Source organism: Pinus tabuliformis, chromosome 6 (genome assembly GCF_031772625.1).
Source record: "Pinus tabuliformis cultivar Carrire ecotype Pingquan chromosome 6, CPIR1, whole genome shotgun sequence".
Classification (NCBI taxonomy): domain Eukaryota; kingdom Viridiplantae; phylum Streptophyta; class Pinopsida; order Pinales; family Pinaceae; genus Pinus; species Pinus tabuliformis.
Window position 1 is genome coordinate 1555560464 of NC_142292.1, and position 18761 is coordinate 1555579224.

Sequence of the window (18761 nt, forward strand, 5' to 3'; positions counted from 1 at the left end):
TCATCCTTGTAATCCACACGATTATATGTTAGACAATTGCAACAATTTCAGCCGTTGATTCAAAGTGGTTACAAATTCGTTGCCCAAATGGTTTGCGAGTTTCATTTGGCATCTGGTCGTAAACAATGAATAGCTCCATCCCCGCAGTTGAACGAGGCTCCAGTGCTACATGCGTCCCACGAACCCCTTCATTCCCTCCATGAACTCTTTCGTTATGCATTTCACTGCGATTTCTTGGCCACTGCTAGGGAGAACGCCCATATAAATCTTCCCAAATCCCCCTGGTCCAAAACATTTTCGTCCCTGAATCCACTGGTGGCGATGCGGAGTTCCTTGTAAATGAATCTATGGGGCCAAAAATCTTGCTCCCATTCTTCGATCTTTTCTCTAATGCCATATTGCCTTTGCTATGGAGCCAGAATCTCTGTAGATTCGCAGTTTGATCATTGCAGAAGATGTAAGGGTTTTTCTATATAAAAGAGATGTATTACATCTCATGCAATATGATCATATTTTGTTCAATCATCTCTCTGCAATCGGAATACACACTTCAGATGTTTATGTACTGTAAATCCATTTAACAGAGCCTCAATTGTTTCAATTTTGTATCCATGGAGATTCAGGGGAAATCAGTAACAGATACATGGTTCGATGTCAGAGTGATATACTTAAGATTGAACTCCTGTTTGCTTAAAAGTGCACCAAATTGTTTTACGATTTTGTTTCCCGCTAGAAGCATGTCAACCATTCTTGAGGTTAATGGCATCAGAATTCCTTCCGCAGAGCAGACCTCTCGCAAGCTGCGAAGAGACAGAGTAGATACAGAATTTGCCGAGGCAACTTATATCAGTACCGATAATCTGTGCACTAATGAGGGCTTGCCCTTTGAGCGCCATCATAGAGGCGAGCTCCTTGTTACAGGGAATTTTGAGAGACTGGCTTTGGAAAATCCCAAGGCTAGGAAAAAGGTCTGGACCATGGAATGTACCTCTGCAATATCTGTCGGATCTTCCTATATTCTATCGAGCAAGGCTGAAGTGCTTTCAGGTCTGAGTGCACCGTTCCTCGAAGTTTATGTGGCTGGGAAAGGCTTGGGTCGGCCCATTGTTTTGACCAAGATGGTGCACTTGCTACCTCGTAGGAAATGGATTCGATGCATTTCTTTGGATGCAATACCTGAAAATGATGATAATGATGGGCCAGGAATCGGTAGATCAAATTTGAAGTCTCAGGTGAACAAATTATATGTGCTTTCTGCACTACATTGTTTGAATATCGTTATTCTTTATATTCTTTATTGAGTATTTATATTCAGGGAAATTTCTGGATCATGTGATGCAGCTTTGCATCATTGCTTCCATTATTCTTAATAAACCACTATTCTTGATCAACCACAAGCCAGTAGGCCTACTTCTCAATTAGTTTAGAGGATGTGGGGAGGGTTGAACTTCACAGATTTGATGGTCCAATCACAGGCAAAACTAGATATGTCTGAGTTACTTCAAGCTCCATTTCTTAAGTTGAAAAAAAAACAACCTCACTAGCTTTGTAGCTTTGAATTACAGGTTGCAGAAATTGTTACTAGGACAATGTTGGGGTAGACCGTAAGAAATTATGCTCTAAAGTTTAATTGTGAGGCCGTTGAGTGGATCGTTGATGCCCAGATCTTGCCACAAGAGAGTTCTGAACTGTCCAACGCTAGAAAAGTTGAAAAGGGGAATTCAAGTGGGGGAATTGGCCGATTCACAGATGTAGGGAAAGAGTGGACAACAATTGGCCTTCCCACGCCATTGATGGACTTGGGTATGGATTGATGGACTTGGGTTCACGTTTATACTGACAAATTGAGTGACTTGGCCTTCCCACGCCATTGCATTGACTTGAATGACTCCATAGGAGACCAATTCTTGAGTTCTTTATTTACAAAATTCAAAGCTACAGTAGGTAGTCTTCTTTCATACACCAACAATATTAAAAGGATAGCCTCACTGTGTCTGTATTCAGAGAGAGGGTTCCCGTGCTCGAATTTAGGATTTGGGAATTGAAAAGACGATATTTTCGTTGAGAGTATCAACCTTGATTGGGAATTGTTTTAAACTGTTGAAATTTCCTTTTTAAGGTTTTGGTGATTTTAGAAGCAATTACCAGTCCTCTGAGAAGAATATGGCAGGAGCTGACAGTGGCAATGATCGTTCTCTAGAGCAAACTCCTACTTGGGCAGTAGCATTTGTTTGTTTGGCATTTGTGGCCATCTCTTTACTTCTTGAACATGGTATTCATTATGCTAGCAATGTAAGGTTTTGCTTAGATTTCAACTGTGCACTTTTTGGTTTAGTTGAATTGATCTTACTTCAGTTCACTTCTGCATTTAGTTTGTTTTGACTGGTAGAAATTTGATAAATATTGCCTTCTGAAATCACCAACAAAACACACTTTTAAAACCTAATATGAATGCCTCATATTCCATATGTCATCAATGATTAGAAGTATAATTATTGCATTGGTTATTACAGGAAAAGGATGCTGATAGAGGAAGACATGATAAACAAATCTGCAGGATTACAAGTTTTGAATTCTGCTTGCATCTGTACTAATAAAGCCCTTTTCTGTCATTATATTTACAGTGGCTCTCCAGAAGAAATAAAAAGGCTCTATATGAAGCGCTTGAAAAATTGAAAGCAGGTAATGGATACTCGAAACCACTCATATCCACCATGTTGCTTCTTGTAGTCTATCCCCCTAATACTCTGAAACTAATTTGAACAACAAATTTATGCTATTTTAGATAGAACCTCCTTCTAAAATGGTTACATGGGTTGAACTTGACAATATCTGTTTTATGTATTTAACTGATCTGCTTAGATTGCATTGGTAGCTTGTTTTGGATTTTCTAAATTGAATTTCAGCCTTTAATTTCAGGCAACTACACTGATTTCTTTTAGCACCTGCTGGCTAGAATTTCTGAATATGTCCTCTAAGCAAATATTTTTGAAAATCGTCTTTTTGGGTTGCAGAGTTGATGCTTCTGGGTTTCATATCGCTTCTACTGACAGTTGGACAGAAGCCCATTTCCATGATTTGTATACCCAAAAAAATAGCTTATATTATGCTTCCATGTAAGAAGGAAATTGATTCTAGCGATATAAAGGTGGAAGGGGATAATGACCAAGAAAAGGAGCGCATGCAAAAAATTCTATGGGAATCAATGTCTACTGAACAGGAGGTCCCATGGAGACGCGTCTTAGCTGCTTCTAAGGGTAGCCAACATTGTAGCTCCGCACATGTAAAGGCCAAACCCTTCTCTTAGTCTTAATGCACATGGTTTCTTTATCCAGGTCCTATGATTCTTTACTTCAAGCTCCATTTCTTAAGTTGAAAAAAAAACAACCTCACTAGCTTTGTAGCTTTGAATTACAGGTTGCAGAAATTGTTATTAGGACAATGTTGGGGTAGACCATAAGAAATTATGCTCTAAAGTTTAATTGTGAGGCCGTTGAGTGGATCGTTGATGCCCAGATCTTGCCACAAGAGAGTTCTGAACTGTCCAACACCAGAAAAGTTGAAAAGGGGAATTCAAGTGGGGGAATTGGCCGATTCACAGATGTAGGGAAAGAGTGGACAACAATTGGCCTTCCCACGCCATTGATGGACTTTGGTATGGATTGATGGACTTGGGTTCACGTTTATACTGACAAATTGAGTGACTTGGCCTTCCCATGCCATTGCATTGACTTGAATGACTCCACAGGAGACCAATTCTTGAGTTCTTTATTTACAAAATTCAAAGCTACAGTAGGTAGTCTTCTTTCATACACCAACAATATTAAAAGGATAGCCTCACCACGTCTGTATTCAGAGAGAGGGTTCCTGTGCTCGAATTCAAGATTTGGGAATTGAAAAGACGATATTGTGGTTGAGAGTATCAACCCTGATTGGGAATTGTTTTAAACTGCTGAAATTTCCTTTTTAAGGTTGTGGTGAATTTAGAAGCAATTACCAGTCCTCTGAGAAGAATATGGCAGGAGCTGACAGTGGCAATGATCGTTCTCTAGAGCAAACTCCTACTTGGGCAGTAGCAGTTGTTTGTTTGGCATTTGTGGCCATCTCTTTACTTCTTGAACATGGTATTCATTATGCTAGCAATGTAAGGTTTTGCTTAGATTTCAACTGTGCACTTTTTGGTTTAGTTGAATTGATCTTACTTCGGTTCACTTCTGCATTCAGTTTGTTTTGACTGGTAGAAATTTGATAAATTTTGGCTTCTGAAATCACCAACAAAACACACTTTTAAAACCCAATATGAATGGCTCATATTCCATATGTCATCAGTGATTAGAAGTAGAATTATTGCTTTGGTTATTACAGGAAAAGGATGCTGATAGAGGAAGACATGATAAACAAATCTGCAGGATTACAAGTTTTGAATTCTACTTGCATCTGTACTAATAAAGCCCTTTTCTATCATTATATTTACAGTGGCTCTCCAGAAGAAATAAAAAGGCTCTATATGAAGCGCTTGAAAAATTGAAAGCAGGTAATGGATACTCGAAACCACTCATATCCACCATGTTGCTTCTTGTAGTCTATCCCCCAAATACTCTGAAACTAATTTGAACAACAAATTTATGTTGTTTTAGATAGAACCTCCTAAAATGGTTACATGGGTTGAACTTGACAATATTTGTTTTATGTATTTAACTGATCTGCTTAGATTGCATTGGTAGCTTGTTTTGGATTTTCTAACTTGAATTTCAGCCTTTAATTTCGGGCAACTACACTGATTTCTTTTAGCACCTGCTGGCTAGAATTTCTGAATATGTTCTCTGAGCAAATATTTTTGAAAATCGTCTTTTTGGGTTGCAGCGTTGATGCTTATGGGTTTCATATCGCTTCTACTGACAATTGGACAGAAGCCCATTTCCATGATTTGTATACCCAAAAAAATAGCTTATATTATGCTTCCATGTAAGAAGGAAATTGATTCTAGCGATATAAAGGTGGAAGGGGATAATGACCAAGAAAAGGAGCGCATGCAAAAAATTCTATGGGAATCAATGTCTACTGAACAGGAGGTCCCATGGAGACATGTCTTAGCTGCTTCTGAGGGTAGCCAACATTGTAGCTCCACACATGTAAAGGCCAAACCATTCTCTTAGTCTTAATGCGCATGGTTTCTTTATCCAGGTCCTATGATTCTTTACTTCAAGCTCCATTTCTTAAGTTGAAAAAAAAAACAACCTCACTAGCTTTGTAGCTTTGAATTACAGGTTGTAGAAATTGTTATTAGGACAATGTTGGGGTAGATCGTAAGAAATTATGCTCTGAAGTTTAATTGTGAGGTCGTTGAGTGGATCGTTGATGCCCAGATCTTGCCACAAGAGAGTTCTGAACTGTCCAATGCCAAAAAAGTTGAAAAGGGGAATTCAAGTGGGGAATTGGCCGATTCACAGATGTAGGGAAAGAGTGGACAACAATTTGCCTTCCCACGCCATTGATGGACTTGGGTATGGATTGATGGACTTGGGTTCACATTTATACTGACAAATTGAGTGACTTGGCCTTCCCACGCCATTGCATTGACTTGAATGACTCCACAGGAGACCAATTCTTGAGTTCTTTTTTTACAAAATTCAAAGCTACAGTAGGTAGTCTTCTTTCATACACCAACAATATTAAAAGGATAGCCTCACCAAGTCTGTATTCAGAGAGAGGGTTCTCGTGCTTGAATTCAGGATTTGGGAATTGAAAAGACGGTATTGTGGTTGAGAGTATCAACCCTGATTGGGAATCGTTTTAAACTGCTGAAATTTCCTTTTTAAGGTTGTGGTGAATTTAGAAGCAATTACCAGCCCTCTAAGAAGAATATGGTAGGAGCTGACAGTTGCAATGATCGTTCTCTAGAGCAAACTCCTACTTGGGTAGTAGCAGTTGTTTGTTTCGCATTTTTGGCCATCTCTTTACTTCTTGAACATGGTATTCATTATGCTAGCAATGTAAGGTTTTGCTTAGCTTTCAACTGTGCACTTTTTGGTTTAGTTGAATTGATCTTACTTTAGTTCAGTTCTGCATTTAGTTTGTTTTGACTGGTAGAAATTTGATAAAATTTTCCTTCTGAAATCACCAACAAAACACACTTTTAAAACCCAATATGAATGGCTCATATTCCATATGTCATCAGTGATTAGAAGTAGAATTATTGCTTTGGTTATTACAGGAAAAGGATGTTGATAGAGGAAGACATGATAAACAAATCTGCAGGATTACAAGTTTTGAATTCTGCTTGCATCTGTACTAATAAAGCCCTTTTCTGTCATTATATTTACAGTGGCTCTCTAGAAGAAATAAAAAGGCTCTATATGAAGCGCTTGAAAAATTGAAAGCAGGTAATGGATACTCGAAACCACTCATATCCACCATGTTGCTTCTTGTAGTCTATCCCCCAAATACTTTGAAACTAATTTGAACAACAAATTTATGTTGTTTTAGATATTCTAAAATGGTTACATGGGTTGAACTTGACAATATCTGTTTTATGTATTTAACTGATCTGCTTAGATTGCATTAGTAGCTTGTTTTGGATTTTCTAAATTGAATTTCAGCCTTTAATTTCAGGCAACTACACTGATTTCTTTTAGCACCTGCTGGCTAGAATTTCTGAATATGTCCTCTGAGCAAATATTTTTGAAAATCGTCTTTTTGGGTTGCAGAGTTGATGCTTCTGGGTTTCATATCACTTCTACTGACAGTTGGACAGAAGCCCATTTCCATGATTTGTATACCCAAAAAAATAGCTTATATTATGCTTCCATGTAAGAAGGAAATTGATTCTAGCAATATAAAAGTGGAAGGGGATAATGACCAAGAAAAGGAGCGCATGCAAAAAATTCTATGGGAATCAATGTCTACTGAACAGGAGGTCCCATGGAGATGCGTCTTAGCTGCTTCTGAGGGTAGCCAACATTGTAGCTCCGCACATGTAAAGGCCAAACCCTTCTCTTAGTCTTAATGCGCATGGTTTCTTTATCCAGGTCCTATGATTCTTTGATTGATTTTCCTGCCGAGATCGAGTTGATTTAGACCATCTTGAAATTAGCTTCCCATACAAATTTCAAATATTTATTTTATGTTGGATTTTACTTGATAACTCTGCTGCTTTGTATTCAGGGTAAGTATCCTCTGGTTTCCCAAAGTGGCATGCATCAACTCCACATCTTCATCTTTATGCTGGCAGTTCTCCATGTGTTATATAGTATCTTAACTGTGGCACTGGCAAGAGCAAAGGTAGGTGGAAGGGGAGATCAATTATTTTGTCCAATAATGTTCAGTTAAATTCTGCCTTGGGTTTTACTGTTTTGACCTCTGCATGCATTTATATCCTCTGTTAATACTGAGATCTACAAGCCCTCTTGATGCCTAGATGAAGCGTTGGAAAGAGTGGGAAAGGGAATCACAAACTCTGGATTATGAGTTTTCAAATGGTGAGTTGATGTTCTTTTATTTCTTCTCCCTTAACTGGGTTGCTATGGATTCTTATTTACTCCATTCTCTGGAGACTCTTTAAGTTGAAAAGTAATAACTGGTTGGCAACCTGCCAATTCTAATTGGGATATACCATGTTAGTAATAGGCTGATTAGTCAATGGATCTTAGTTATATCCTCTGTTAATACTGAGATCTACAAGTCCTCTTGATGCCTAGATGAGGCGTTGGAAAGAGTGGGAAAGGGAATCACAAACTCTGGATTATGAGTTTTCAAATGGTTAGTTGATGTTCTTTTATTTCTTCTCCCTTAACTGGGTTGCTATGGATTCTTATTTACTCCATTCTCTGGAGACTCTTTAAGTTGAAAAGTAATAACTGGTTGGAAACCTGCCAATTCTAATTGGGATATACCATGTTAGTAATAGGCTGATTAGTCAATGGATCTTAGTTAAAGTAGTTTGGTAAACAATTTGTTTCCCAACTATGTGGGTTCAAGTCTCTAGAGACATGTTGTAAGTTGTAACTGGCCTGTTTATAGTATTTATGAAATAGTTGTAACTGGTTTAATAGTGATAGTTGATCTTTCAAGTTACTAATTCTCCGAAAAAATCTGGTTTCAGTTAAAAAAATATATTATAAGCCGATTGAGTAATGTTTTTAAATATAGAAGATTGAAAGGACACAGAATGAATCTTTTGGGTTGGGTAACTTTTTGAGCGTGTTAAGAAAACTGTATATTGAGGCAATTGCTTGCTTTATTGGTCCAAGCAGATCCTGCAAGATTCAGATTAACCCAAGAAACCTCATTTGTAAAGCGTCATATGCCTTTATCGAGCCGAATACCGATTCTTAAATGGATGGTAAGTATTTCATACTTGCAAATGATCTATGGATATATCTGAGTTTGACCTTTGCATGTTAACTGAGAAATATCCAGTTCTGGTTTAACATTAATTTTCCTTGGATTTGCAAGTATGATTCTTTCGACAATTCTTTTGGTCAGTAACAAAAGTTGATTACCTGACCTTGCGCCATGGCTTCATTGTTGTAAGTCTTGATAAATTTAAATCATCTTTTCCATTTCATCTTTGTTATATCAGCACCCATATCATTTGTGTAAGGAATCTGATTAGTACTATAATTTTATTTATTTATTGGAACTGTATAGGCTCACTTGACCCCAAATAGCAAGTTTGATTTTCATAAATATATCAAGAGGTCATTGGATGATGACTTCAAGAGGGTGGTTGGAATCAGGTTAGTAAAGATTTCCCTGTTCACAAAAGCTTTGGTCTTCAGAAATAATATTAGGTTTCCTTCTTGGGCCTTGCTATGTCAACTTCTTGGAATGTTTTGAAAATCCCCTTGAATTTTACCTAAACAGAGGCCTTTTGATGCATTATCTCCAGTCCTTCCTTGTGGGCTTTTGTTGTAATTTTTTGCTTCTTAATGTGTATGGTAAGTCTTCAAGACTTATCTCTCCCGCCAAACACATAATTTTGCATATTCATAAAGCAGTTTTTGCTTTTGTTCAATTAATATTTTCTTTTGGATTGGATGTGTTTCTCTGAGCAGGATGGTATGCGTACTTTTGGCTCTCTTTTGTTCCCTTAGTTGTAATTTAACAAAAGTCTTAGACTAATAGGATTGTCTTATTGATGATGTGAGTTAATGACCTAGAAAGTTTCTTGATTGAATTCTTCGGGCTTATTGCCATTCGATCTTGAAAATGCGCAGACGGTTTTGTTGGTCGGCACAAAGCTACAAGTTATAATAACAGAGATGGCCTTAGAAATTCAAGAGAGGCATGTTGTAGTTCAAGGAACTCCCATAGTGCAGCCAACAGATGAACTTTTTTGGTTCAGTCGTCCTAAACTTGTTCTTTTCTTGATCCATTTCACTCTGTTCCAGGTATCAAAATGCTTTTCACACCAATGCCTCATTGACAAATTCTATTTCTGAATCCTGTTTACTGAATATTCATGGAAATGACAATGCTTTGATGGTTAGCAAACTTACCTTATGTTCTGCAGAATGCTTTCCAGCTTGCTTTCTTCTTGTGGATATGGGTAAGCACTATGTTCATTTAGTAAAGAATGAACTTTTGCATGTAGAATCATTGGATTTACTATTATAACAATGGTAACATATTGCAGTGCTAGGTGTTTTAAATCAATTTTAGTTTACACAGCTAAAAAGTTTCAATTCTGATCCCTCTGTGCACCTTATTTAAATTTGACTTCATTCTTGCAGTACGAATTTGGCCTGAGATCTTGTTTTCATGAGAGGTTTACTTTCATCATAGTAAGAATTATCACAGGGTAAGTATGCAACATATAGACTAGTGTGCTAATTTATATTTTTTTGGGTACATGTAAAGGACATTCTAACTTCCAAGCAAACTTCATCATTTTAACTGTTTGTTTTTTATTTATTTAATATCATTATCTCTTCTTTGACTTAGCACTAGTTGATTGTTTTGCAGCTTTAATATGTGTAAGGAGAATATTGAGAGTGACCTTATTACGCATCTGATAAGGATTACCTTGGGTTGCTTGTGTTTGTGTCTAGGGTTGTTGTGCAGTTTCTATGTAGTTACATCACACTTCCACTTTATGCCCTTGTGACACAGGTCAGTCTACTCCATGTTCATTGAAAATACAATCAGTTTAGGTGTTTGACAGGATCGATTGAACTTGAGAAAATGTTGGCTTATATAATTACAAAAAAGGAGAGTTACATCGTCCAAGTATTCACTTAGTGTATTCACCTGGTTTATTTTGTACAGAAATAGATTAATCAAACCCTACATTGTGATATTAAATATCTTACTTGTACTGATAAAATTAGAGATAAGGTGTCACTTGATAATGCATTAACACAATTGTTTAATGAGACCACTTTTGATTTTTTTTTGGTTGATTTTGCCCAAAATCTGAGTAGAAATTGTTAAAACCATAGTTTCTGATTAGAAATAGGGGAAATTTTAGCTTTAAGTTGTTGAATTTGCACAATCCAAATGTTTAAGGGATTTTTCAGGACATTGAATCCATTTTTGTACTCAAAAATACAATTTAAACAATGAAACATTGTGATCTCACCAAAAATCGTGTCATCAGATTTCGGTGAAACGGTTAAAAAATCACCTCATTAAAAAATAGTTAAACTCATAGTAGACAAATTTATCAGGAGATAGAAAACAGTGGAGTTTAATTTTTTTTTTTGTACAACAATTATCTCTCTATTGAGAGCTTCAGGTAAAGCCTTAGAGGATTTTCGAATGAAAAGTATGACCACTCTAAAATATGCTTCCTTTTGTTTGTTAAATTAAATTTTTTTGCAGTCTGGAGCCTTCCAGAAAAGCAGAGAAATAGAAATGATGATTTTTCTTTAAATCATTTTAATTTTATTTCTTGATATAACCCTGTTTGTTGATAGATAGAGAACATCCATTTTTGGGGCAAATTTTGTTTTTCCAGTATGTACAAATGTTTTAGTGAACTTTTGGATTGTTCAAAAACACTCTGTTCTAGTTAAATATCATGTATAAAGGAATGTGCTCTTAAAATATGATGGGATATTTTTATGCAGATGGGATCTCACATGAAGAAGGCAATATTTGAAGAACAGACAGCCAATGCTTTGAACAGATGGCAACAAAATGCTAAGAAAAAAACAAAACGAGATAGAAAGTCAAAGCATTCTTCCCCTGGTTTCACAAGCAGATCAACTATGTTTTCGGGATTTCAAAGTGGAGAAACAACTCCAATCCATGGATCTTCTCCATTGCATTTGCTCCAAAGATACAAAACAGCAGGAGACATGGAAACTGCAGATGCCTCTGAGAGATATGACCACTCAGAATCCAGCGCATCAGATTCGGAAATTGATGCATCTTCTTCTTATCCTCCCCAGCATAATCAACCTGTTTTGGTTACCGAGGCCCCTGAGGATATAGAGACTACAGAATATCCCAGTTCAAAAGATGCACACACAAATGATGACAAATTTCCCTTTCCCAGAATATAAATGTTCCATCCACATCATACAAAAGCCTGGTTCAAAGCCAATTTATATCTAAATTTGACTTATCTTCCATGGTAAAGTTTATCTTCATTTAAGCAGCAGAGAGAAGTGGACCCATAACAAACAGGGAACCAAAAAGGCATCTGCACATTCTACCTACATTTCGTTTCATTGAAAAAATAGCTTTCACTAAAATCAACTGTTCAAATATTTTTAAAGGAGGAGCCACTTGCTTCTTCTCCTCTCCATTCTGTCAAATTCAGCTAGCACCAGTGCCATGATGGAAAGCCTTGCCATCGCACTATATGGGAAAGTATTGGGAAAGACAACACAGCAGGCCCTGCCACTGATGAAGCAGAATGACATATTCCTTAGACTTGCTCTTACCATCACGGGATCTGAAAAGTCTCTGGAACCTGGTAATGGCGGTCGGCAGCCGAATATACCAGGACTCAGGTATTATATAGGTTGTGAAACATGTTATGTTAAAAACATTAGTTAGGCTGAACATTTAATGTCTCACAACGAATCAGAAAAATGGCTAAGAGGCCAACAAGTGAGCAGAACATGCAGGCCTGCCAAGAAACCCCAAAGGGCGCACCAGCAAAAAAAAAAAAAAACCAGAAACCCCAACAACAAAAACTAACGGGATTTCAAACAAAAAATTGGGCACAGGTCGCCTGGATAACTCCCAAAAAACCCCACATATTCATGGCATGCCAATCAGCGTTGAAGACCAAAATATGATGATAGCCTTTAAATTTTCAACTCTAAATTTCAAGAGGTGTAACCTTTTACATAACGATCAAGCAATGAAATACATGGGGCTTTTACATAACCAAATGAAATCATTAAGATCAGGCAATGAAATACATGGGGTTCGGCAGCTTGAAGGTCCTGATCTCCTTGGTACTAGTGGTAATGCTTCTGAGGACAAGGGCAGTCCTTTGACAATAGCTCATATACAAAGGTTTTGAAGCTTCTATATCTTAAATGGCTAAACAAGATTTGTTAGACCTGTGGATTTTAATATATGAAACCGTTTATACTTATGTTACATGACTAATTGGCTCTCTTATGCAGCAATGTTCTTGGATCATATGCCCTACTAAGTGGTTCCAATTAATGGGGCATCGATTTGAGTGTTCAATATATTTTTATTCTTTATCAAAGTATTTTTTTGCTCTATTTGCTTTCTTCAATTTATGCCTTACGGCGTTTCCTTTGCAACATCTGGTGCAAATGCTAGTTTTATGATTTTTTTAATTTTAGTAATGTGATATGTTTGTGTAGTAATTGTCTTGATGTTTATCCATGTTAATTTAAAAGGTTGTATCATTATTTTTTTTAAATATAATATCATGGGCAACATCTTCATCATACTACACTCTGAAAATTCTCAAGCAATAATAATTTATCTATTAACTAGCAATTGCCCTAAAAGGTGCAAAGGTACACTGAAGGAATAGCAAATTTATCTATCGATTATTTTGAAAAACTAAATCACTAAAAAAAAAAAACTCTTATTCTTAGTAAAGTAAATATTGTATAAATGATTGGATGAAATTGAGCCTCTCCTCTTGGTTGAATCTACTCAGCCAAACCCATCAAAAAACACTTTTGTGTAAAAATAAAGAAAATAGGAAAAATTAAGATACAAAGAAAAAGTCCTTAATCAAGTAATAAAGAAGAATATTTTTGAGAAGCTAATAGAAAACCTAATTTATAAAATGAATATTTAAGATGTGTAGAGAAGTTGAAAATAAAAATTATAATAATTTAATAAGCTAAATTTTTAAGATGTGTAGAGAAGTTGAAAATAAAAATTATAATAATTTAATAAGCTAAATTTTTGGTATCTTAAATATTTTGATAGATTTGAAAATTTGAAAAAATATAATTTTAAATGATAATTGATTTGAAAATTTGAAAATTTATAATTCTAAATGGTTGAAATTGTATAATTTAATTGCTATAAAATTGTGTAGAAAACTAAATCAATTTTTAGTATCAAAATGCAATTTAAATGAAAAAACCTTATAACTAAAAAAACACAACCTTTAAATATTTTAAAAATAAAACATTGCTTCGTCAAAAGAGCCTTTTTCTATAGAAACTTAAAGCTTTGGAGATTCGTGCAATGTTTTTGATTTCAATAAAAAGACAATAAACTCTGAAGAGATGCCAACGCAGAGACCTAAGAAGTCTACAGAAAATGGAAGCGCGAGCATAAAAAGTGGTTAATCTTACGACAATGGAAGTAGTGAGACTAAGTCGATCCACAATGCAAATTGTGAAGGGGAAGGTCTTGCATTCTGAAGGACAAGGTACAAAGTGGAGTCTGAAAATTGAGCCTTCAAGAATATAGGTATCAGAGCTCGGGGCGAAGCGTTCTGCAAAAGATGACAGAGAAAACAAATACCAAAGAACCTTTCAACCTAGTATTTTTTGGTTGCTTTAAAGTGCCGTCATTCAAGAAAATCTCAATTGCCCTGTTTGGACATCAGAGCACCCAAAAATTTGTCATTGGTGAGAGGGAGTTGGTCTCAATTTCCCTATGGAACATGTCATCTAGGAGATTAAATTCGAAGAAGCAAATAAAAAAATCTTTGAGTTCCTAAGGATACATGAATCCGATCAGGGTTTTGCTCACCCCCATCTGAAAGAAGTCCATGAAACAACCTCGTGATGCATTTCCCAGAGAAAATAAAAAATGTCCAAGAAACAACCCAGTGATGCATTGCCTAGAAAAATTCAGCCCTCAGTGATGCATTGTCCGGAAAAATTCAAAAAATTCCAAGAAACAACCCAGTGATGCATTTCCCAGAAAAATTCAACCCTCTTATAGGATTGATGCTAAAAGTATGAATTCTATGGATGCCCTTGAAGATTGAAAAAATAGATTAAGACTTCCTGTTTGCCCTGCATTTGGGAATGATAAACTCATTGCAGAGAAAGAATACAAGAAGCAGAGAATAGAAGAAGAGAAGCAGGAGTTGAAGACAATTTTCCTCCTTGAATTAGAAGACGAAACGAAGATTTCCATGGAAAATATTATGACTTTCTTGCCAAGCGCCCATTGGAGGAATTAAATGAAAGGATTCTCAGGCTTTACGTAAAGTGGGCAAAGAAAAATGGTATCAGAATGGGAATTTAATGTTTTTCATATTCATGATGTTTTATCATTGAATCATTTTATATACCTTTTATTGTTGAGATAAACTGCAAAAGGAAATTTATAAATTGTACATTGTCAAAAGCCAACCCAAAATGGTATGCAAACATAGTCAATGAACTCAAATCTGAACACCTGAAAATAAATGCAGGGGAAGCAATGAATTCAATAACTGTGTAGCATATATTAATGAGTGAATTGAACGGAGGGATGCCCCACTCTCATATGTACACAACAAGATACTTGCATTTACACCCATTAATGCAATAACAGACTTTGTGTTTTGTTTGGTGACACATATCAGTAATGCACAACACAATACAATATGTAATGTGATTATTCAGTCTGATCAATAATTCCTTTGATATGTATTTCAGTATTTAGCTAACAAAATTGTTTGATATTTGACTGTATCAGATCTCGAAGCTTTGGCTAGAACTGTTAGGAAACCAACTCACAAAAAGATAGAAAAGATAGATCAACACCTTAGAATTCAACCTCTTCGAGGGGCAAACCTCCTTTACATTACACAAATGAACAATTCTTGAATGATAAAAATGACAAGACCTCATTTCTATATATAAGAGTCTAAGGGGTCATAATATAATCAGAGCCAACATAACAATAATAATGTAAGGGCACAATAATAACAATAGTGGGCTTCTATGGGGCACAATAATAAAAATATGGGGACTACATGGGCACAAAAATGTAATAGGGGGGTTGTACTAATAACAGTAAGGAGTTACACTAGTAGTATAGGGACCTAACATGCCCCTCTCCTTCAAAAAGTGTTGTCCTCAACGCTTGAGTAGTTCTTGATGCTTCTGTATAAAATTATTGTCCTCCCATTTGGAATCTTCAGCAGGTAAGTTCTTCCACTTGATGAGATACTCTGAAATTGATCGATTCCGTAGCTGTCGGGTTCTTATTTCTGTGACTGCTCCGGGTTCCAATATGATTTTTCCTTCCTCGTCAAATTCTGGCAATATTGTTTGAATTGGGATCTTCTGAAACTTTCGAATAAGTGGCCACACTTCTTCGTCCTTCTTCCATTTATCCCTTGCTTCGTTTATCCAATCTAGTTGGATAATAGGAATATCACAAAACAATGCTTCCACATCCTCATCCTTTCTTGAGAGTGCATTTGCAACAACATTTTTCTTCCCTTTTTTGTAGATGATTTCAAAGTCATAACCCAACATATTTGTGACCCATTTTTTCTGTTCTTCTAATGATAATCTTTGTTCTAAAAAGTATTTAAAAATATCATGATCCATTTTTACCTTGAAGTCTCTTCCCATTAGGTAAGGTCATCATTTCTTAAGTGCATGTAGTATTGCCAACATTTCCTTCTCATAAATAAGTTGCTTGAGATGTAGCCATAAAAATACCCAATCGCCTACATCAAAACTTCTTTCACTGCAATGTTGATTTGCCTATTGTTTCATTCGATTATGCACCAAAGTTGTGTTATCCTTTAAAAGTTGGAGAACTTTTTGTTGATGCTCAATGTGATATTTCACTGCTTGAATCTTTTTCTTCTTGATATGTCCTTCTATCTTGAGAGTTTGAGGAGTGGTAATTTCTTCCAATGCATTACAAGATATGGCCGGATTCATTTCTTGATGCTCGATGTGAACGTTCACTTCTTGAACATTTTTATTCTTGATATGTCCTTCTATCTTGATAGTTTGAGGAGTGGTAATTCCGGCCAATGCATTACAAGATATGCTCAGATTCATTTCTTCTTTCTCAATATGATATTTCACTTCTTGGACCTTTTTCTTCTTGATATGTCCTTTTATCTTGAGAGTTTGAGGAGTGGTAATTCTTGCCAATGCTTTACAAGATATGGTCGGATTCAATTATTCTTTATCTGTGGTTGGTTCCTGGTGTATATCCTCTTCTTTTGACATTTCTTGATCCTTTTATTCCTCTTCTTTACAATCCATGTAAAATAATTTCTTCTCAACACACTTATGACCTTTAATGTATTTGTTATCACAATTGTAACAAAGCCCTCTTTTTCTTTTTCTTCCAATTGTTGTGGTGTCAACCTTGTAGGTTCTAAAAGGGTAGGAGAAACAACACTTACATCTTTATAGTTGTGAGGGGTAGACTTCCTTGTTGCCATAATTTTGATTTCCACTTTTCTTGCCAACCTGAATGCATTCTCCAATGAATCAGGTTCCCAAACACGAACCTCATGTTTAATGTTATCCTTTAAAGTCCCTATGGAGACATCAATCCTCTGCTTCTCTGGAATATCATTTTCCCTTATATTCAATTTTTTAGAGTCCTCAATGTGCTCTGCCATTGAACACTTTTGTTTGAGATTTATCAATTGGCTAAAGAAGGTGTTTCTCTTTGTATCCTCATAATGTGCTATCATTTCCTCCGTGAAAATTGACCACGTAATAAGTCGTTTAAGAGAACAAAGCCCTTTATACCATAAAAATTGATCTGGTTCTAAATATGAAGATGCAATACGTACCTTTTGTAACAGTTTCACTTCATGTAGATCAAAGTATTGTTCCATTTGTAGTATCCAATTTATCGGATCTTTTCCATCAAACTTCCTCATATCGCCTTTTCTTGATTTTAGGAGCTCTACCTTGAAACCGCTGTAACTTTGTACTTTCAGATCACCAAGATCTGAAATTGTCTCCTACAGTAGCCCTCTGAGTATTCTTTCTAACCCCGCAAGTCTGATCAGAATTTGATTCTCTTAGAAAGAGTTATGCCCAATCTCCTAAGATGACCTAATTATATAATGTTTTAGTAGAGCGAACTTGTACAACGAGCCACGTGTCATTGTTTCGACCTTCGAATCTGAAAAATATACATAGAAAACTACAGTCCGTCCTCTTTCTGTAACTTCTTACCAAATTTCAATTTGTTTTTCAGAGAGACAATTATGACTATTTTCCCAAGGTCACCTGTTTAGAATGTAATTCGGGAGTCTGCAAAAACCCTAAATTCCTCAGATCATGTATCCGAACATATAGCTAGACAAGATCTGAAATTCAGACTTGAGGTTCAACGCAATTTCATCTCAGAAGGGTTTTTTCTTTCGCTTCTGAAATGTCACAGAAAAAAACGTTATAGCGAAAATTTCACGATGACCTGTTTGGAGCAGTGAAACCCTAGAATCCAAAGCTCTAATACCAAATGTTATAAAATGAGCTCATGAAAAGATAGAAAAGATAGATCAATGCCTTAGAATTCAGCTTCTTCAAGGGGCAACCTCCTTTACATTACACAAATGAACAATTCTTGGATGATAAAAATGACAAGACCTCCTTTCTATACATAGAAGTCTAAGGGGTCATAATATAATCAGAGCCAACATAACAATAAGAATGTAAGGGCACAAAGATAACAATAGTGGGCTTCTATGGGGAATAATAATAAAAATTTGGGGACTACATGAGCACAACAATATAATAGGGGGGTTGTACTAATAATAGTAAGGGGTTACACTAGTAGTATAGGGACCTAACAAGAACTCATTAATGGTTTCCAGATTTGGCTTCCAAGACCTACATGTCCTCAATCATAGTTGTGCAAAACCATTGAGAGCTCTGGAACGTCCTCCAAATTTAGCTTCGGCACCACAGACTCCTCACTAATTTGTTTCTCCTCTTCCATGAATAAATCTTCATTTTTCCTTTCTGACAAGAGGGGATGCATGAGGAAATCCCCGAAGAGGGGCAAGATTCTGGTGCCTAAGCTCCATTTGCTTGCAGTTTTCATAGCGAAATCAAGCTTGAATGCCAGGGAGGTCATGTCTGTTGTAGAGAGTACCGAATATAGCTTGGTCATGGGTAGAAGAAAATAAAAATGCCCCAAATCCAGATCTGGAGACCATTGGTGTGGCATACAAAGTGCTGAGGATTGTCCAACGTAAGCTTTGCTGCCTTTATTATCCTCTAAAACCCCTGAACACTTCCATCTGAATGTATGACTTTCATAGTGCTGGACGGTATAGAGGTCGAAGCGCACAAAACAGAATTGCCCATGGCTTCCCCTATTCCCTGCCTTTTTGCAGTTCTATGAATGGTCTGCAACTGTAT

General features: G+C 36.3%; 1 protein-coding gene and 1 pseudogene across 2 annotated transcripts; both read left to right on the forward strand.

Moving 5' to 3' along the window:
* The first annotated feature begins 451 nt into the window (after positions 1-451).
* LOC149264659 (uncharacterized protein At1g01500-like) lies at positions 452-1301 on the forward strand. The gene has a single exon (XM_089400304.1). It carries the CDS (start codon positions 612-614, stop codon positions 1299-1301), a length of 690 nt encoding a protein of 229 aa, XP_089256430.1. The 5' UTR covers positions 452-611.
* Positions 1302-2161: 860 nt separating this feature from the next.
* LOC149264660 (MLO-like protein 9) lies at positions 2162-11915 on the forward strand (annotated as a pseudogene). The gene is made up of 15 exons (XR_016250143.1): positions 2162-2292; positions 2625-2682; positions 3015-3283; positions 7165-7281; positions 7698-7758; positions 8253-8345; positions 8455-8528; positions 8650-8738; positions 8891-8934; positions 9054-9097; positions 9219-9392; positions 9515-9550; positions 9735-9802; positions 10053-10113; positions 11073-11915. The product of XR_016250143.1 is annotated as an MLO-like protein 9 (transcript).
* Positions 11916-18761: the final 6846 nt, after the last annotated feature.

Coding starts and splice junctions, on each gene's coding strand:
- LOC149264659 (XM_089400304.1), top strand. CDS start 612: ATGGAGATTCAGGGGAAATCAGTAACAGATACATGGTTCGATGTCAGA.